Here is a 12,500-nt window from a genome sequence, read left to right as displayed (position 1 = left end):
CTATTATCGTATTTTGTAGTGTTGTGTTTATGATCTCGTTGTATTTATTGCCAAGTTCGTGTCTTTCTTATTGCGTAAAAATACAAGGAGGTAAGAAAAAAAAAAAAGTAATAGGTTCATGTAGTATTTTCACATGGGATTCAACAACACGAAGAGGATTTTCGTGCCTCTCCATGTAACGTGATGTACAGAAGTAGTGTAAAATCCACGTATCTTTTCTCACCCTTGGTATGTTTTCTTTCACGTTTTTACACGTTGCTCCATAATCCCGTACACATGGCTCTCCCAGCGGCTCAGTTCCTGCCACTGGCCTCTCTGCGTGGTCCCTCATTCCCCCTCCGCCTTTCCCTCTGGCCAAAGCAATATTTTGAAACGCGAACAGGTTACTGCGTCAACCCTTCTGCCATTATGCGTACTAGGAGACCTGGACCCAAGAGACACGTAAGAGGTCCAGAATTTAAAACCTGTTCCCGATTCATTATTCATGAGATCCACTTAATCGATAGTGAAAATCGAAGCCACTTTCCACTATTCTAACGCGGGTGACATTCGTTCGAATGCCCTTCTGGTACTAACACGACGCCAAAAGTTATTTTTATACACCCACCTAAAATTAAACCATGAATAACTAACGAGACATCCATTCCACCATCACAAAATACCTGTACAGTTATTCACGATAAGGATACATGGCCACAACACTTACTCTTGAAAGCAATGAGTACTTGGCCATGGAACTTTTACCACTTGCGCAAGAACGTGCTTGAAGTGACCTTTGCTGATTAGATGATTGCATGGGGAGAAAACGGTAATGATCTGTCCTAATTATGTGTATATTTTAGATGTGTATCAATGTATATTTTGCCACGTTGTTTTTCTGATGACTTTCACGAATGAAAATAACAGAAAGGTGCTTAATTATTCACAACATTAGGTGCCAAGCAATGTTTTTTTCACTCTAATTAGGGTAATATCCTAATATCTGTTGGTTGTGCAAATTGCAAAAAAGTAATAAATGAAAAATATGACAGTAATGATTACTGAACGAGTATATACACAAACATGTCCTTATTTTCTTACGAACTACAACTGGGTCAAGCAAACTGCTTTCAACAGCAGTTATCCTTCAGTCAAAAAGATTGTCAAAACTCGGCAGAGATAAAGAGAAATACAAAATTAAAATAACAACAACAAAAATAACAACAGCAGTAGCAACAACAACACCAACAATAATTATAACAATAATATTAATAATAATGATGATAACAATAATAATAATTATAATAATAATAATAATAATAACAACAACAATAATAATAATAAATGTTCATAGATCCTCCTAAACGTTTTTTAATCACGGAACCCCTAGCTATGACGTCATCGGATGATGAAGAGCAGCTGTAATACTTTTGTTAAACCGACACATTTACGGAGCAGGTTTTACTGCATTGTTCGGATGAAAACAATGAACTGCAGAATTCCCACAAATTTCACTCGCGTATACCCTGTGTCATAAAATATAATTGAAATCTAGATTCTGAGTACTATAAAAAAAGAGAGGGATGGGTTCGTTAACAAAAAGAAAAAAAAAGGTTATATTTGAAAGAATAGTACCGTCATTGCTATCGCTATTGTAATGGCACAATATATTTCATCCAGATTTTAATTCTCATTGTTTAAGAGTTACATCCATGTCCATGTACATAAAAGTATATCCAGTTTCAATTGTTTTTTTTTTGTTGTTGTTGTTGTTGCTGTTTTGTAATATTGTTTGTTTCTCATGACACTTGTACTTACAAAGAAAAGTTTGTCATGTAAGTAAATGCATCTAACGTCAAGCTTTTTTTTTTTTAGTTTCTCTCTCATGTTACCTGTAATACCACGAAGCCGGGGTCTCAGCGCTGACGTGACCAATCAGGAAAACGCAAGTCAGCTTTTTCGGAAAATAATTAACGGGAGAAAAATGTCTCACCGTATCGTTATATGGCCTTTTCAGTACTTCTTTTTTTGGCGTAACGGGATGGCATTTTGAGATAATGGTGTATCGTTTTTTTTTAATGGATTTTCAGTTGAAAACAAGGTACGATGAAAATGGGATAGCGTTAGGTGTGAAAAGTAAGAGCAAGATGCCTGATTCTCATATCAACAAAAGGTTATCGCAATGTAATTATTAGCCCACGTAAGTTAACAAGACTAAAACTAAGCGTAAGGATATCCCTCAGTACTAAAAAAAAAAAGGAAAAAAAAAGAAAACAGCTGGAAAATGTCAGTCGCCAACATACGAGATTTTTTTCCTCTTCATGTTAGTTTTCGAAGACACGATTCCGACGCAGGAGCAGGAGGCCAGATGCAGGACCACGTTCGAGAGGAGGAGGAGGAGGAGGAGGAGGAGGGGGAGGAGGAGGAGGAGGAGGAGGAGGAGGAGGAGGAGGAGGAGGAGGAGGAGGTCGCTAGCTTACCCTGACTCCCGTCGTTCCATTCCTTCGATTAACTGTAGTCGAAGTAAGTTCAGCTCGATAACTGTCACCAGCCTTTACAGTTACTCAGGTGAAAATACATCTAGAATATCAACAACAAGGTTTCCATCCATACCTTGTTTGTTTATCTTATAATTACACAACTACAAATATATCTTTTAAAAAATCGACAGCAAGTTCAAAAAATGGATTGCAAGGTTTCCTTCTTATTGCTACTAAACTACAAAATACATTTAGAATACCGACAGCAAGGTTTCCATCCATGCCTTGTTGTTTATCGTATAACTATTCAACTACAAAATGCATTTAGAATATCAACAACAAGATATATATTTAGCATACCGACAGCAACAACTCCAACCGAATCACTCACATCCTCATAAAGATTCAAAACCAACATTACCAACCATCGTAGTATTAGAAGAATCTCACGCTTTTATACATCTATCTATCTATCAATCCATCTATCTATATATTTTTTTTTTTTTATATCTTCTACTTATTTCTTTATCCTCCGCTGCGTTATTCACGAGGGAATTGCACCGAGTCGACCCATCGCAGGTCCCACGTCATTGATCGACAATATCCGGCCCTTCGACCTGTTCCTCTGAGCACTACGACCAGATGATGCTAACCCGTTCCCCTTTGCAGACAGGTCGTTATTATCCGTTTTTCGTAAATGGCAAATAACCTACTCTGGGGCAGCGTGCTCAAGAGGCGATGTACAGTGCAATACGGATATCGGAAAGAAGGAGATAATGGGAAGAGAGAGAGAGAGAGAGAGAGAGAGAGAGAGAGAGAGAGAGAGAGAGAGAGAGAGAGAGAGAGAGAGAGAGAGAAATAAAAAGAGACAGAGAACGAGAGAGAAAGAGAAATAGAAAGAGACCAAAAGAACAAGAACGAGAAGTGTGTTAAGTGCCAGAGCGATAACCAAAGTAAATCTGACGTTTTACCCAAGCTGCATTTGTCAAGAGCACAGCGAACCGGACGCGGCCAACACACGCGACCATGCGAACAATGGGGTTTCCGGCATCCCTTGTTGGTAAGTCGATGCCCGGTGTGTGACATCCGTAAATAAATATATGAATAGATGAACAAATTAATTAATTAATTAGTAAATAAGTAAATAAATAGATGGAAAAATAAATAAGTGAATAGATGAATAAATAAATAAAGAGAATTAAAGAATAAAGGTTAATAACATTTACAGTTAACTAAGCATGCAACATCGTATGTCAAAACAGAGACAGTACATAGACGGCGTTCACAAAGACGCACACAGACACAGATACATACACACAAAACATCTACTGTATACTGACAGAAAGACAGTCAGAGAAAGCGTAAGGGGGAGGGGAAAGAAGTAGTTAAAAATACCCGAGTGTTGTATCTAGCGCGCTGAAGACCCGCGTGTTTAACGTCTTGTTGCAATTTTAGTGTGTGCCAGAATCTCATGCCTTTTTCCTACTATATCTTTTTGTCTTCTGGGTAGTTTACGTTATTCACTTTTTCGTTTGAAGGTATTCTCTCGTGCCCGCGTAAGGTAAAACTTCGTTGGAAATAATTGGTGTTGGATTTTGTTAAGTTGGAAGCCTTACGTTATTTGTATGTCGTTATGCTGTCAGATCCGTCGTGGGAGAGATTTCATGTGAATGTCTTGTGTCTGAAAATTAGGGCATTCGTAGTACCTATTCTCTCGTGAACTTATATTTCACAAACATCAGAAAAAAAGAAAAATCTCTCACTCAAAACACGTCGCAAAGAAAAACAAACGAAATAAACAACGAAAAAGAAAATAACGACACACTAATCCGTAAGTAACCACAATGCAAAGTCCGCAGGAAAAGGCCACGTTTGACTTGCTCCTCTGAATAGGCGCCAAAAATCGCAGATTGGCTGCCGGCAGACGCTCAACCTCGGCCGTTTTCGCGTCTGAATTTCTTTTGCGAACTTTCGTGACGTCGTTAAAAGTCTCCTTTTTCTTTTCCTGCAGTCACGCGGTGTGGCAATGTAACGCACATTAGCACAGAGTCTGTCGAAATTCATTATGGCTTCAGTTATATATATATCTTTATTTGTGTGTCTATATATATATATATATATATATATATATATATATATATATATAGATAGATAGATAGATAGATAGATAGATAGATAGATGATAGATGGATGGATGGATGGATGGATGGATGGATGGATGGATAGATAGATAGATAGATAGATAGATAGATAGATAGATAGATAGATAGATAGATAAATAGATAGATAGATGGATGGCTGGATGAATGGATAGATTGATAAACTGATAGATAGATAGATACACACACACACACACACACACACACACACACACATACACACACACACACACACACACACACACACACACACACACACACACTTGTGTGTGTGTGTGTGTGTGTGTGTGTGTGTGTGTGTGTGTGTGTGTGTGTGTGTGTGTGGTGTGTGTGTGTGTGTGTGTGTGTATGTGTGTGTGTGTGTGTGTGTGTGTGTGTGTGTGTGTGTGTGTGTGTGTGTGTGTGTGTGTGTGTGTGTGTGTGTGTGTGTGTGTGTGTGTGTACATATATATATATATATATATATATATATATATATATATATATATATATATATATATATATATATATATGTATATATATATAATATATATATATATATATATATATATATATATATATATATATATATATATATATAAGTACACATATCTACCCATATATCTATTTGTCTATCCATCTATATCACACACACACACACACACACACACACACACACACACACACACACACACACACACACACACACACACACACACACACACACACACACACACACACACACACACACACACACACACGTATATATATATATATATATATATATATATATATATATATATATATATATATATATATATATATATGTATATATATATATATATATATATATATATATATATATATATATATATATATATATATATATATATATATGCTTACATACATACATATATATAAGTCTTGTATGTACATACATTAAAAAGCTTTGTAGGCTGAAAGTACCGACATGAACAAAGGGGAAAAAACAACCGTAATTCAGAAATAGGAAGAACGTTAAAGGAGGCGAAAGCGAGGAGAAACAAAGAGGAAGAGCGCTGAAGGAGGCGATGAAGAGGAGGAAGAAACAGGAAGGCGCAATACCGTTTGTTCCCTTCGTCGTGACAGCAGAGTCCGGTCAACCAGGTTCCTCGGCCAGGCCCCTCTCTCGCGCTTCCTCCTCCCTTGTCACTAAGCCCGATCCTGGGGACTTGTCACTAAGCTTGATCGTGGGGACTTTGCTCTTTCTGTCTCTCTCTCTCTCTCTCTCTCTCTCTCTCTCTCTCTCTCTCTCTCTCTCTCTCTCTCTCTCTCTCTCTCTTTCTGTTTCGGTGCCTTTGCCTCTTGCAATCTTTCTCTCTCTCTCTACTTTTCTCTCTCTCTCTCTCTCTCTCTCTCATCTCTCTCTCTCTCACTCTCCTCTCTTTCTTTCTCACTCTCATCTCTGTTCCTTGATCTCTTTCATCTCCTGTGTTTTTGTTTCCTTGCTTCGTTTTTTTTCCATTTTTACGTTTTCTTTTTCATCTCGTTTTCTAAGTCGTGTTAGCTGGATGCCTCTTCACTGGGTGTTTTCCTTCTCTTTCTCCACAAACATCTGTCACACGTTGACCTCGTGCCAGCAATCACAGCATGCACTCTCGCTCGCTCACCCACCCCTTCACCCACTCACCCACCCACCCACCCTCTCACCCACCCACCCACCCACTCACCCCTCCACTTACTCGCCTACCCACCCGCCCCTCCACTTACTCGCCTACCCACCCACTCACTTTCCCACCCACCCGTCCCTCCAGCCACCCACCCACCTTCCCACCCACCCGCCCACCTTCGCGTCACACCCCACCAGCCGCCCCGCTGACCCACAACGGGTGCGGGTCCTGTGACACGGGCGGTCATGGCCTCCACAGGTGGGCCACAGTGGGCGGGGCCGGCGGAAGGACGGGCGTGCGGTGGTGGAACGTAGCCCACCTGGCTAGCGGATCCAAGGTCGGGATTGAGACGCAGATTCGCGCTGGGACGCCGGTCGGGAGAGCGAAGGGGAATTCTCTTCATCTTTCCGAGCTCTGCTTTCTGTCTGTTTTGTTATTTGCGTGTCTGTCTGTCTCTTTCTTTCTTTCTTTCTTTCTTTCTGTCTGTCTCCCCCTCTCTCTCTCTCTCGCTCTCTTTCTCTCTGTCTGTCTGTCTTTCTGTCTCTCTGTCTCTGTCTCTTCTCTCTCTCTCTCTCTCTCTCTCTCTCTCTCTCTGTCTCGCCCTCTCTCTCCTTCCTCTCTCGCCCTTACCTTGCGAAACCCACCTATATAAAGACCCTAACATTTATATTTATCCATGGAATGTGTCAGGGCACACACGTAGCAGAAAAAAAAGGAAAAAAGTAGACAAAAAATGAAAGAAGACGAAAAAAAAGATCAGATGATACTTCTTTTACATAAAGGACAGGTTAGTGGAAGCAAGACCCGGGGAATTCCTTGTACTTTTGCCTTTCTTTGTATGGCCACGAGTGTGTGCGTGTGCGTGCGTGTGTGTGTGTGTGTGTGTGTGTGTGTGTGTGTGTGTGTGTGTGTGTGTGTGTGTGTGTGTGTGTGTGTGTGTGTGTGTGTTTGTGTGTGTGTGTGTGTGTGCGTGTCTGTGTGTGTGTGCGTGTCTGTGTATGTGTGTCTGTGTGAGCATATGTATGTATGTGTATCACTGTATGAGCTGTATACTATGATACGTGTACGTGTACCTGTGCGTGCATGAACACATATACGCGTCCTCTGCGTCAAAATTCTTGAAATGTTCCTTTTAAATGACGACCTCTGGCGCCTTTGACGTTCTTCTTGGCGAGGCTTGCTTGGGCCCTCCTGATGGCGGCCGTCGCTCTCGTCGTCTCTGCCAGGACTGTGACGTGTTTTGTGTGTCATGTTCGTTACGGTACGCACCGCCCTCGTCACGGTACCCTGCTGGTGCGGGTAGGCTGTCCTCTTCAGACGAAAGGGGAGGCATCAACTGAAAACAAATATTTGTTTACGAGTTCGCGTGTTTTTTCTTTTTTTTCTGGTGTGAGGTTGATTTTTTTTTTTTTTCTTAAGTATGTTTTCAATTTTTGTTTCGTACATCTTTCGCTTTTTTTCTTTCGTACTTTTTTTTTTTGGTCTCTCGTTTTTTTCTTCCGTGCGTTTTTTCGTTTTTATTTCGTGCGTTTTTAATGCTTCTTTCGTACGTTTTTTTTCTTCTTCCTTACGTTTTTCGATTTCATTTCGTACGTTTTTCATTCTTCTTCCGTACGCTTCTCGTTTTTATTTTCTTACGTTTTTTTCACTTTTCCTTTCTTGCGTTTTTTTCCCGCGCGTTTTTTTTTTCTACTGATCCGGAATACCTGTGCGCATGTACAGTAATTACGGGGAGGTTACACAAGCTTCGAGAAAAGCAAGCAGGTAAAATACCAAGAGCACCATATCATTAAAAATCGAGAGAATGGTTTTCTCGCAGGTAAAAAGGGCGAAAATCGGTTACAGAAAATTACGGTATGAAATCAGCGGGATGTTTTGAAATACAGGAACTTCATTTTCTCTTCTGTGTGACTTTTCGTTACCACCCTATCATCAGAATATATCCATTGTTTTCATCGCATTGTACTCTCACCACTACACAGACATACAATACTTTAAATCTTATACAAAGCCTTCTAAAGTCTTTTTTTTTAATCATCTCTCCGTACATTCTTAAAGTCATCCTTTGTTCTTAGTCATCACGTCATCGCCTCTACGCCCAGCATCTGAAATTTCTTAAAATGAAAAATTACGTATTTACTGTCTCCTTCGCTCTATACGCCCGTCATCACAAACTTTCGAAGTCATCCTTTCTCACTAAGTCGTCCTCAACCATCCTAAGTTATCGTATCAACACACAAGTATCTGAAATCTTTTGAAATTAACCGAAATCGTTATTCATTAACGCAGACGAAGTCCCCGGGGTGGGGGTGGGGTGGGGGGGGGAGTAAATAATTCTAAACCTACCCTTACTCATTACGAAATCTCCTGAAATATGTAATAATCCGATTTTTTTTTCTGGAATTTCCGAAAATATTCCGATTTTTTTTTTTCTGAAATCTGAAATATTCCGAAATCTGAGATCTGAATTATTTCGAAATTTTCTGAAAACTCCTGAAATATTCCGAAATCTCCCGAAACATTCCGTAATTTCCCGGAAACATTCCGAAAAAAAAAATCCGAAATCTGAAATATTCCGAAACCTCACTGAAATCCTCGAATATTCCGAAACCTCACTGAAATCCACCGAAATCATCTAAAAAAAAACAAACAACAAAAACAAACGCCTCTCCTTTCCTCCACGGCATCGCAAATCGTTCCTCTCTCTCGTTCGAACGCCTTTCGCCCATACCACTGCTAATGACGGGCCCGAGGCGTACTTTCTTCGACGCAAGCGGAGAGGAGACCTGGCAGGTGGAGTGAGGGGGGAGAGGGGGGGGGATAGGGAGAAAGGGAGGGGAGAGGAAGGTGGGGGTATCCAGGTCATCTAATTGGGGGTATGGAGGGGGGGAGGGGGATGTAATGAGAGGTGGTGTCGCGTGCCCTACCCCCAATCCCCTTCCTCCCTCTCTTAACCTCTACACCGTGCTCCTACTCTCCCTACTTCTTCCTCTCCCTCCTCCTCATCTCCCTTTTCTTCCTCCTTCTTTTCCTCCCATTCGTCCCCCTCCTCCTCCTCTTCTTCTACTTCCCTTCTCTTTTTACTTTCCTCCTCCTCTTCCTCCTCCTTTCCCTTCTCCTCTTTCCCCTTTTTCCCTTTTCTCCCATTTCCCCTCCCCATCCCCTTCCTCCCTTTCCCCTCCCCCTCCCCCACCCCTCCCCCTCCCCCTTCCTCCTCCTCCTCCTGAACCTCTTAACCTTCCCCCTTCTGCGACAGAGGTCTCTTCCCCGTAACCCTTGCGGTCTCGTTGAAATTTTCTTCCTCGGCTCGGTTTTTAGTGACACTCGAGACCCCGTATGGCAAGGGGGGGGGGAGGTGGAACCATTGCGGGGGAAGGGGGTATGGAGGAGGAGGAGGAGGGAGGAGGTGCAGGAGAGGAGAGGGAGGAGGAGTGAGGAAGATGGGGAGAGAGGGAGGTAGGAGAAGGAGGAGGGTGAGGAGGGTAGGGGAGGAGGAGGAGAGAAGGGGAGGAGTGGAAGGAGAGGAGAAGAGGAGGAGGGGAGAGGAGAGAAGAGAGAAGGGGAGAGAGAGGAGAGAGAGGAGAGAGGAGAGAGAAGAGAGAGAGGAGAGGGGGAGAAAGGAGGAGGAGAAGGAGGAGAGAGAGAGAAGGAGGAGGAGAAGGGAGAGAGAGAGAGAGAGAGAGAGAGAGAGAGAGAGAGAGAGAGAGAGAGAGAGAGAGAGAGAGAGAGAAGAGAAAGAGAGAGAGAGAGAGAGAGAGAGAGAGAGAGAGAGAGAGAGAGAGAGAGGAGGAAGAGAGAGAGGGGAGAAGAGAGAGAGAGAGAGGAGAGAGAGAGGTAAGCGTTCAAGTACATTGTCTACCGGAGAGTCACGTGCCTGGGGAAAACACGAGCGCCTGAGAGTGTCACGGCGTGGCATCCTCGGCTCAACACTAATGTTTACCTTTTTGCCGTGCCCTTTGTTCTTCTTCCTTGCCATGTTTCTGTTGGTGCCACGGGAGGAGGGCGATGCGGTGGCGTGGTGATGCAAGCACTACAGGGGCCTTCAGTGCCACACTCACGCCCTCAAGAAGCGCTCAGATCCTCGGGGAACCACTCTATAATTATGCATCTGGTACTTGTGCTTGCGTTGGACAGAGCGCCGATAATCCTGCGACTGTCGACCAAATCAGACACACGATCACTCTAAAACACACACATACACGTTGTATTTTTCTTCTTCTTAAATGAAAACTCACACTATTTAGCCACTAGAAGCTATTTAGTCACTGCAACTCCCCTAACAAGATCACGGATGGGGGGGGAAAATATATCCGTTCCCGTTTCTGCGCTGGAATTAACAACCGGGTTGACGCGGCGCACTCGGGGTCGAAGCCAGGGGTCTGTGAGGAGGACGCGACGCGGGAAGGCCACACAGGAGGTCCCAGCAGGCCGCCGCCACAGCCAGCACTGCGACGAGGTGGCACACATCTACGGGAGTCGGGACGCTGGCGGATATGACCGAGAGCCTTGGCGAGACCTGCCGCTAACTCCGCTGCCAGATCACCCCCCTCCCCTCTCTCCCCACTCCCCTGCCCACTCTTCGTCTCCTCCCCCCCCAGCGCACACCTTGTGTCCCGGGCACGCCACCAGGGCTCGTTTCTCGGAATTCGGGTTGAAATGTGCATTCAGATCGATGGAAAAGACTTGGCATAATGGGCAATGGGAAGGATTTGCTATGCGCGTAAAGTGATAATAATCCGGAACATAAAAGTTCGGAGGAGAGCATTCGTCACCCACTCTGTAGTTTTTTCTCTGACATCCACCGCTCATCCTCGCTGCTCGTCTCCACTCTCCATTTCTACATCAAGCACGGCCACTAGTTTATCTAACTTGTCAGTTATATAAGCCCCATTCTAATCTTTATTCTTCCAATGTTTATCGCCAAGTCTTCGTTCCTCCAATTTTACAACCCAAACCTCATCTCTAAAACCTTTATCGTCCGGGACCTAATCCTCACTTTTGTGCGCTCAGCCTTTATCGCAACGAAATGCATCATCTCGATCTCTTTATGACATCGCTCTTACAATTCTTCGTCCAAGCCTGTAGGAGTGTTCATCATCTCCCTTTTTTTATAATATCTATTGCTTATTCTTATAAGTCTAGAGATTATCCCCTGCTGTTTACTACCTACATTCTACTTCGCTTAAGAACACCGTACATCTAAGCCTTTTGCTTCCTCGGCGTGTAACTCGTTTTAGACGTCATTACCTATCCTTCCCAATGGCTCAAGTCTTTGTTCCTCTTGCCTTTGTTAACCGAATCTTCATTACCACATCATTTAGCGCCATTCCTTCGGCTTTTCAGTATCCGTCGCTGAAGCCTGGGGAAGCGCACGCACGCACCATCGACCTAGTCTGCGCTTTCATTAGCCTTGCATTGAGGACAGTCTCCCTGCCTTCTGTCACCATTCGTTGTCGCAAAGCCCTAATTTACTTCCTCATAAATTTCGCCACGCACGCCTCTCCTCATTACCTCAGTCCTCATCCATTAACCCTCGTCATGATAATAACGCTACTGTTGTTCGTGGCTAATTTCATGGTCTTCGGTGTCGCCATTTTCGGACTTCATCAGCGCGACCCTTCGAATTCCTGTCTCCTTCAGCGCCGCGTCTTCCTCGGGATGCGGCCTCAGACAGACGCCCGCCGTAAGGGTCCCTCAGGGTGTAGGCCACCGGACCCTTCCCTGAACTCTCCGACCCCACCCTCTCCCGTCCCACCCTCTCCCCCCCTTCCCCGACCTCTATCTCCCTGTCTGGCCTTCCCTCACTTCACACCCTGTCCTGTCAACGCCACTCGCATTCTCCCTTCTTCGTTGTGATTACCTCTTCTCATAACTGCGCAGCGTCTCTCTTACCCCGCTTCCCTTAGACGCTATCAACAACATTCCGAACTTTCATTCATTTCACTTCCACCTATCACCCTATCACCCCATCACCCTACCACCCCATCACCTTATCACCCTATCACCAAACAGGACCCTTCATCCCCCGGCCTTTCAACTACTCAACCTACAACTCGGGTTCTCTGAGGGAGCCATTTCGCTTTTCCCTTCCACAGTTGTTTATATCTCCCCCTCTCGTTTCCCTCGTTACCTCTTCGAAACCACAGCTGAGGGGTGTCAGACGTCCTCCCTTCCCCTCTCTCCCTCCTTTCCTCATGGCCCTCCTCCTCCCAGTACCCTCCCAGTACCCACGTGCGGCGGACGGCTGTGGCCCC

At 43.9% G+C, this 12,500-nt stretch overlaps 1 protein-coding gene across 7 annotated transcripts in view; it reads right to left on the bottom strand.

The window, feature by feature from the left end:
• LOC119574895 (lisH domain-containing protein C1711.05-like) overlaps nucleotides 1-12,500 on the bottom strand; it is a 77,965-nt gene that overhangs the window by 50,774 nt on the left and 14,691 nt on the right. For 2 of the 7 annotated variants that reach the window (XM_037922203.1, XM_037922297.1), the window contains exon 1: nucleotides 10,187-10,710. The exons of the other annotated variants lie outside the window; for them this stretch is intronic. In XM_037922203.1, the coding sequence (XP_037778131.1) occupies nucleotides 10,187-10,222 (36 nt within the window). In that variant the 5' untranslated portion in view covers nucleotides 10,223-10,710. Of the gene's footprint in view, nucleotides 1-10,186; nucleotides 10,711-12,500 lie in introns of those variants that run through there. 7 annotated transcript variants of the gene reach the window in all.

Source organism: Penaeus monodon, chromosome 1 (genome assembly GCF_015228065.2).
Source record: "Penaeus monodon isolate SGIC_2016 chromosome 1, NSTDA_Pmon_1, whole genome shotgun sequence".
Lineage (NCBI taxonomy): Eukaryota > Metazoa > Arthropoda > Malacostraca > Decapoda > Penaeidae > Penaeus > Penaeus monodon.
Note: the sequence above shows the minus strand (reverse complement) of the source record. Positions and strands in the feature narration are given on the sequence as shown.